The following is an 8,697-nucleotide window of genomic DNA, read 5'->3' as shown; positions in this document are numbered from 1 at the left end:
TTAATGTTTTGATCTTGTGTTCTGACCGGGACCTTAGTGCTCGTTCCTTCATGAAAACGCGTGTGTGGAATGATAATAAAAGACCTTTGAGTAAATTAAATCGGTAACACTTTACAATAAGGTTCATTAGTTAACATTAACGTATTAACTAACATGAGCAATACATTTGTTACTGTATTAGTAAATAAAAATCCAGCTGTTCATTGATTTATTCATGTTAGTTCACAGTGCATTAACTAATGTTAACAAGATTTTAATAAAGCATTAATAAATGTTGAAATTAACATTCAATAAATGTTGTGTATAAGTGCAGCTCAATGTTAACTAATGAACCTTATTGTAAAGTGTTACCATTTAAATCTTTAACACCGGTTTTGGTAAAAAGTTATTTTTGGTTTATCACTTAATTTGAAGGAATATCCTTAACAACTGCTTCCCATTCTTCCATCTGTCTCTGTTCTTCTGGCACGCTTTCCTCCCTTTAGCCATGCACATGTGACAAGGACACTAAAATAAACCTGTGCTACTTTATATTCTTCAGATTTGTATCAATTAACAGAAATGTTAACAGTTTTAGTTAATAATAATAATAATAGCATGAATGCTTCATTGACACACAGTACAGAGATCAAACTGAACGCAGAAGTACATATTCCAGTCGACGTTCAGAAGAGAGATGGTTAGCGCTAATGATCTCATCGCTCATAACCTGGCAGATCTCATTAACCAGCTGTCAGGGGGGGTAATTAAACCACTGGCCATGATTGATTTCACACCCCAGTTACCCATGATTCAACGGCTCAACGAACACGAGACCGTATCCTACTCGTTAACACAGTCTGTGAGCCGTTTTATGATTCACTCGATGCTGCTAAAATGCGTTTCTCAGAGATAAAGATCGTTCGCAAAGCCCCGCCCCCTTTAGTTACTGTTGCTATGTCCGACAAGCCACGCCTCTCTCTCACACACACACACCATGTTCTCACGCAGTGAAACACACTGACAGACAGGACAGAACACGTTACGTTTAATATGAAATAGTCTCAACTTTCAAATTTGGTCAATTTTTAAAGAAATTTAAATAATAAATATGGTTTCGTGGCTCTTTAATATGTCGTGACAGATCGCTCAGTTAAAGCGGCTCGTGAACCGATCATCTCTTCCTTCTGGGTAATTTATAGCATCAAATAAACATGAATGAACATCAGAAGGAATGTTGTTTTAACCGCGGAAAGACGTCAAGACACTCCGCTTATCAAGTTCAAATCTTCCAACGTTAATCGCGGATAAAAATGGCGGATTCGGCGGATGGCGGATTATGATTGGTCAGATCCCCTGTCAATCAAACTCCCTGCGAAGGGTCAATTGCCTTGAAACGAGCTGCATTATTCAGTGTAAAGATGTCATTTCCACGGAAACAGGAAGACAGGGCGGGGCATATTGAATAGCTCCTCCCCCTTTTTTTAAATAACCAATAGCGTTTGATTTACATCACAGCTCGTTTCTCCTCCTAATCGCCTCCATATCGCTTTAAAATACAGCATTCTGTGCCAGAATTAAAATGGATCTGATACGTTTGCTGGTCCGCGTCGACTCGATCATGTGATCCGTCGTGTCTCTGGACCGAAGCTGCGGCGGATCGCGTGAAAACAGTGGAAAGCATATTTACACTGTCTGAATCGTAGACAATACTATTTGTAGAAAACAGTAAATGTGTGAACAAGTGACCGATTACGGCCGCAGCTTCAGCGTCTGTTTATAATGAAGGGGGCGGAGCTTCAGATTCTAGAGAGCATTTGATTGGACAGAAAATATGATGAGAAGCCAAAGTGCAGAGTGACGTCATCAAATTATTGATCCGGAAGTGAGAGACTAAGTTTTGAATGCTTATATCTTCTAAATGTGAATTTTGTGATAGTTTTGGAGCGCACTAGCTTATAGATAACAGTAATGCTAACATATTCATACATTTTGATTTCATGGGGACTTTAAACATAATATGCATGTAATATTGTGTGTGTTTTGCAGGGTTCTCGCACCTTTTGACCAATTACTTTTTCAATCCTGGGAACTAATGTATTTAAATTGCTTCGCTTGTTAGCATGGCCTTTTCTTTATGCAATTTTAATGCAAATTAGTATTTGAATCGACCAATAAGAGTGAGTTAAAATAGCCATTACATTTACTTTCTCAGGCACTTGAAATCACATTTATTTTAATTAATTAAAAATGCATTTTTCCACAGGAAACCTGGAGGCGGTTTGCAGGAGACTGCATCGGCATCACACAACCTTAGGCCTGTTATGTAATGTTTTGCTAACGCCTTACCTCACTATTGTGTCCCCTCAGGTTGAAGTTGATGCGCTGTGGGGTGGTCCGGTCTCTCCTGCAGTGGCTCGAGGTGAACGTGACGCCCACGACGCCCCTGCCGTTCCCCGTGGCGAGCCAGCCTTCCTCATAATAGCGTCTCCGGCACACAGGCTTCTCCTTCTCGCTTCGGGGAACGCGACCCTTCCAGGACAGGCACAAGATGTTGGAGTCGCTGCACAGGACGGGACCGTTTTCCACGGCTGCAAACATGTCCGCACGATCGGGTTCACGGCAAATCCACAGAGTCACCCGGCTCACCGGCGGGTCCTTGGGGTCCAGGTGAGAGCGGCTGCCTGTTCACAACCACGTTCGGCCCGAACGCATCCGCAAAACTGCATAAAACTACTAACAAGGCACATATATCATGCTGATAGGCTAACACAACAAGTGTCCGGATATCCAAGGAGGAATTCACCTGTGTGTCCCGATTCCCGACGGCAAAGAGGATGAAAATATCCAAGTCTCAAAGAAAACTTTCCCCTCCTTCAGGCTCGGAGCTTAACCTCATGATGTCCCGGTCGCAGTGACGTCACCGACGGATGGAAACGCTCCGGTCCTCGTGCTCGTGGCAGCAGCGCGCGCACGGGATTCTCCTGCGCGTGTCGTCATCGCATCAGAGGAGCCGCCGGCCAATCAGCGTCGGGGATTCCTTTTAGAGGACAACGGCAGAGACATAAACACAATTAGCGATTCAGAATTCAGCACAATTAATCATGATCATCAACATAAAATGATGTCGAATGATGTTATCAGTTTAAACTCAAAACCCGACGTTAGTTTGCTAGGTGGCAGAAATACTTTCTTAGCAAGAATAAATGGCGGTTTAATTAGCCGTTTACCTCAGCATTTCGAAAAAAAACCCTGAAATTACGGTATAGCAGCACAAAACGAAGAATTAAAGACATATTTTTTGTATTCAGTGCTCTAGTTCACAAGTAAACGCCACAAACATCGCACCTTTTAACCGCTTTATGAGAGATCCAATAAAATACCACCAATATTGTGAGAATCAAGTGTGTATTAAACGATCCTGATGAACTCGAGAACATTAAACCAACATGATTACAATACGTGCTTGTTAGATTTAACAGCTGACACTTCTGAGAAATCCGTCTAGATATAATCTTTACATGTATTCGATTGATTCGTCTGGTAAAACGCGTCTGTAAATCATCCCGTTGTTAAATAAAAGCCTCTTTGCTGCATTTCTGCGCCTCTGGCTTTTGTTAGCTCCGCTGCTACAGTCACTTCACGCGCTCCCTCATTGTTTTTCCACTATTAAACACAATTTCAGGATGGGCTAGGAGAACGGAACCGGTCTAGGGATGGTACCGAAACCCAAAGGAACCCGTGCCGATCGTTACCTGTGAGCGTGGATGTGAGAAGAGTGTGTTTTTAGCGCTGCTGTCTCTGATTCTGATGATGCCTGGGCCGCTGCGCTGGGTCACGTGACCACCATATGATCACATATTATATTTTCCACTCAGTGATTTCTTTCCAGAACGTGTTCAGGGGATGTTTATTTATTATTATTTTTTTTTTAAACTAAGTAAAAAAAAGATATATATAAAAAAACATTATTCACAGTGAATATTTTTTCCGTTTATCGTGTCTCATAATTTCTTAGATTTAAAAACTCAGATTTATATTTCAATAAAAATAAGCAAGAACAAGAGGTGGAGGGAAAACCAAACCAAAACAAAATACTATTTACTTAAAATTACTATAATACGGGGTGTTTTCATAGCTTTTTATTGAAGGAAATTCCTCATAATGCATTATAAATCGAAATGCTTCATAAGTGTTTTATTTCTACGCGTTCACCTAACATGGGAAACAAAAAGCTCAATATTACCTTTCTCTTATTTTTCTTTTCTTTATTAATTTAGGTGTTTTCAGTGTGATTGTAATCAAAATGTGTTCATAATGTTCATATTCAAATGATTGAAATGAATGATGTGTTTGGAAGTTTTAATATTTGCGTGGGTCGAATTGAAGTAAATAAACTATTGTTAATAAAGTGTTTCAGTTATTATTCAGTCACAATACATTATTACACGTAACAAATACATAAACTAGTTTTTCATCAAGTGTTTTAGTTTGGGTTTTTGAACACACAAAAAAAGCCGTTCTAAATTCCCCGCCGTTAGGGGCGCCATTTCCCGCGTCTGTGTCTTGACGTCACTTCCTTCCGCCTGTCGAGGCAGAAAACATGGCGGCTTCCATGGCGAGCGTCCTTTCAAAGACCGTTAATAGGCATTTCTTACAGGTATCGCAGACTCTTTCACACGGTTTATCTGTCTGTTTGTTACTACACGAGCGTAGTTGTTGATTCTGCTGAATGTTTAATGTGTTCTGTATCACAGGCTGCTGCAGTACAGCGTCAAACACGGTCAGTTTCACACTTCACTCTTTTAAAGAATTGTAAAAGCGTAATGCGCTTTCAGACCCCACTGTATAGAAGTGAAACGGAATTTAGTGGCATAAATGTTTGTTTTCAGGTTGATCCACACATCGTCGTCTCCTGTCGTGAGTATCTGCGTTTAAATTCGCCCTGATGTTTGATATTACTGTGATTAAAGTCAGAGTTCAGTGTTTGTAGCCTGTATATTTGATTGACAGGTCTCAGAGGAGCCGGACAGTCTCTATCAGAGGCTGTCAGTGGAGGTCAAAGGTCACGATAGGTCAGTTCTGGACAGTTATGAGTTTTTCGCGACTCTGGCCGCTCGAGAGCTCGGACTCACCCTGGAGAAAGTGTGAGTATTATCGAGCTGAACTCATATTTATATTTTTATATATTATATACAGGCTTTTAAATGAACTTTTTCACTCACAGGCCAATTTGGCCTCTACATTTTTAAGTTACCGGACATTCAGAACTTCTACTAGCCAAAAGAAACCACATTAACTATGTCACAGCTTAGCCTATATCTATCTATCCATATCTATACAATTTGGATTTCATACATTTCTTATTCTAATAAAAGATGTCCTCTCCTCTTCGTCTTTCATCCTCATCACCATAAATGTGTTTTAGGAGGACAGATTAATACAGTACAAATAACATAAAAAAATGGAAAATAATAATGTGTTTTCTGTCCACCAAATGCTTTTTAATCCTCGCTATTGTGCAGATTCTGTGCAATACTGTATTTAATATATCATGACTCACGAGTATTTGCACAAACTTGTCTTACACAAACACAAACATAATAAGTGACGCCAAATTGGCTCGTGATTTGCAGCGTTTCCCGCCACTGTTGATTTGTACCCGGGTGTTCATTTCAAACCCTGTGTGTATATTCATATATTTCATCTGTAAAACATTAGCTGGCGGGAGACTGACGTTTGCTTGCTCCATCGCTCAGGGTTCAGATGTCGGTGTGATCGATGGGCAGGATTTAGATGAAGAGAAGCACTTTAGAAGTTGCTGGTTTTTATTTTTTACACCTGTTTAATTTTCCTAGTTTAGCATTTGAAGGTGTGTGTGTTTAGCTTTTACATATATTGTCTATTCGCTCCTTTATTTTAAGATCAGTCAAGGTAGATCGTGGTTGCTTGCACAGCTGAAATAAGTGAATGTCAAAAAAAAAGATAAATAAATGATATATATGTATGTTGTTGAAGCTTGGGCTGAAAGTGTGTTTGTGTGTGTCCAGGTTTGAGCCGCCGAAGCACATCGATAAGCTCACCCTGCTGAAGTCCATCCACATCTTCAAGAAGCACAGAGCTCAGTACGAGATGAGGACACACCGCCGGCTCATCGAGGTGATGATCAACACTCCTGCACTGACGCTGTTCACACACACACACACACTCCTCCTGGTTCTCCAGCTGAGCGCAACAGAAAAATAATCTTATATGTTCATTATAAAGTTTTCAGTGATGGGGTTTTAATATATAAAAATGATTTTATTATATATATTATTTTTTTTACTGTGATATACATTACTATGAAATATACACATTTTTATATATAACGTGTGTGTGTGTATATATATATATATATATATATATATATATATATACTTTTATACAAAATATAATTTTATACAAAATAAGTGTATATATTAAATATACTTTTTATATTTTTATTATTTATTACTTTTTATATATATATATGTATGTGTATATATATATATATATATATATATATAAATTTAAATAATATATATTGAAAAATAATTATTTTAATTATAAATTTAAATATTTAAAAAAATGAGATACATTTTTTTAAAAATTATATACAGACTAAATATATTAAGTTAGAGTTTATTTGTACGTGTATATATTAATTATAATTATCTTTTAATTAATTTTTAAAAAATAAATGTCTACTGTTAATAATGCCTGGTCATTACAACATGTTTGTGACTTTCAGATTTCTGGAATAACGGGATCGAGCGCGCGGGTTTATCTGGAGTATATCCAGCGGAATCTGCCGGAGGGCGTCGCCATGGAGATCACCAAGGTAACGACATCTCACACACACACACACACACTGTACAAACAGACCAGTGCGATGTTAAAGTGTGTTTAAGTTGATAAAGTGTGTTTGGTCCTCTATAACACACAGTGTTTGCTCTCGACAGACTGCGGTTGAGAAGATCCCGGAGCACATCCAGAAACCACTGTGGGACGAACACAGCCAATGAGGAGCAACTGCAGATTCAAATAAGAGACTTTATACACACACACACACACACAGATGCCGCACATCAACCAGATAAAGGCTTGCGTTGACTGTATAATATTGTATAACTGTATACCATGAATACATGTCTTTATGAGGTGCATTTCCTTCAGACACCAGCTAACCTTCTCTTTCTACATGGTTATGATGTATGTTTCCATCTATTATTTATTTTTAGTGCTGGACAACAATTAATCGCATCCAAAATAAAAGTTTGCGTTTACATAATGTGTGTGCAATTATTTTGTATATATTTAAGAAATATTTGCATGTATATATAAAATGATTATACACAGTACACACACATTATATAAACACACACTTTTATTTTGGATGTGATTCATCGTTGCCCAGCACTAATTTTTGTTAGATAATACTGTCAGTTTTGTCTGTACATTATAAGCAGAGAGGACTGTGTGTGGATGTAGACGTCCGAAGCGTTCAGTAAGTCAGTAAACTCTGGAGATTCCCACAATTAAAAACACCAACACAGGTTTGCTGAAACATCCTTCCCTTTAATGACATCAGCATCTGAGACACACAAACGATACATCTAGATCTGTATTAGATGAGAGATGGTGTGTGTGTGTGTGTGAACTGCACAGTTCAGATGAGATGTTACTTACCTGGTCCTGCAGCGCAAACCAAATGACTCTCTCCTCTGAATCAAAAGAGTCAAATGATTCACTGTTCGTTCGTTCGCTCACGTCTCTCTCTCATATAAAGATCATGAACACAGAACAGCAAGATGTGTCAAATACATTCATCATACACTCCTATAACACAACTAACACACTGACACATTTAGATCTGGAGAGGAATAACTCAAATCCAGAACTATCCGATGATCCAGATGTGCATCAGTTTCAGATCACTCAGCTCGTTCTGTCTGAATGTGTGTTATGGCAGATGTTCATCACTGTATATGATAAACCACACATAACTGGATCAAACCCTCTGGAGAATCTAAACTGAACTTTCCTCAGTTTAAAGGGAAACTAAACCCTAAAACAACTTTTCTTAGTTAATGATCTGTATTAGTGCCGGTTCATTGATTCGAGTACTTTTTTTTTTTTTTACATTTGGGTATAAAGTGTTTTAATTCTACAATATAAGGTATAAAAATGTCAAGAAAACCAATAATGCAAAATTATTTTTATTTTTTATTGCAAAATATTTTAGGTTTTTTTTGCAAATGCTGCAAAAAACCAAACGTTATTGCATTATTTCCCTGTTACCTCTGTAGAGCTGCGTTGTGTTGTATAAATAAAGCTGGCTTGACTTGTGAACACAATAATGTAAGTGAGATTATGCTTTTCTTTTACGATCTGCTATAAAAAACTATTTAACACTTAAATGTAAGCCGTTCTAGATCATGCATGATAAGAGTATTTTAATGCATTAATTATGCACAGTTTTATCTGCTGAATAAACACTTACCTATTCACTGTTTGCATTAAAATCATCCAGTTTCAGATGCGACACGGATTCTGCACTATTATAACGCAGCTATAACAGACGGTACGGTGTTCCCACTGAGCTTTCATTACGTTTTAGAAAGAAATGATAACATTTAGGTTAAAAACAACATTATGGTTCTTTACAATGAAAAACATTTATAAAGCATTTCTTTA

At 38.0% G+C, this 8,697-nt stretch overlaps 2 protein-coding genes across 3 annotated transcripts in view; one reads left to right on the top strand and one right to left on the bottom strand.

Moving 5' to 3' along the window:
* The window catches only part of tulp4a (TUB like protein 4a), a 31,856-nt gene extending 28,047 nt beyond the window's left edge, over positions 1–3,809 (bottom strand). For both annotated transcript variants that reach the window (XM_084406210.1, XM_084406211.1), the window contains exons 1-2: positions 3,735–3,809; positions 2,329–3,019 (exon numbers count right to left, since the gene is read on the bottom strand). In XM_084406210.1, the coding sequence (XP_084262336.1) occupies positions 2,329–2,580 (252 nt within the window). In that variant the 5' untranslated portion in view covers positions 2,581–3,019; positions 3,735–3,809. The remainder of the gene's footprint in view (positions 1–2,328; positions 3,020–3,734) is intronic.
* A 715-nt stretch (positions 3,810–4,524) lies between these two features.
* On the top strand, positions 4,525–7,557 carry mrps10 (mitochondrial ribosomal protein S10). The gene is made up of 7 exons (XM_084408229.1): positions 4,525–4,639; positions 4,737–4,762; positions 4,872–4,899; positions 4,993–5,126; positions 6,030–6,138; positions 6,752–6,841; positions 6,963–7,557. Exons 1-7 carry the CDS (start codon positions 4,583–4,585, stop codon positions 7,023–7,025), a joined length of 507 nt encoding a protein of 168 aa, XP_084264355.1. The 5' UTR covers positions 4,525–4,582; the 3' UTR covers positions 7,026–7,557.
* The last annotated feature ends 1,140 nt before the right edge of the window (positions 7,558–8,697 follow it).

Source organism: Rutilus rutilus (genome assembly GCF_951802725.1).
Source record: "Rutilus rutilus genome assembly, chromosome: 4".
In the NCBI taxonomy this organism is placed as follows: domain Eukaryota; kingdom Metazoa; phylum Chordata; class Actinopteri; order Cypriniformes; family Leuciscidae; genus Rutilus; species Rutilus rutilus.
This window is presented reverse-complemented; position numbering and strand designations above follow the sequence as displayed.

Coding starts and splice junctions, on each gene's coding strand:
- mrps10 (XM_084408229.1), top strand. CDS start 4,583: ATGGCGGCTTCCATGGCGAGCGTCCTTTCAAAGACCGTTAATAGGCAT. Junction 5,127..6,029: donor GGACTCACCCTGGAGAAAGT/GTGAGTATTATC, acceptor GTGTGTGTCCAG/GTTTGAGCCGCCGAAGCACA. Junction 6,139..6,751: donor CACACCGCCGGCTCATCGAG/GTGATGATCAAC, acceptor TGTGACTTTCAG/ATTTCTGGAATAACGGGATC.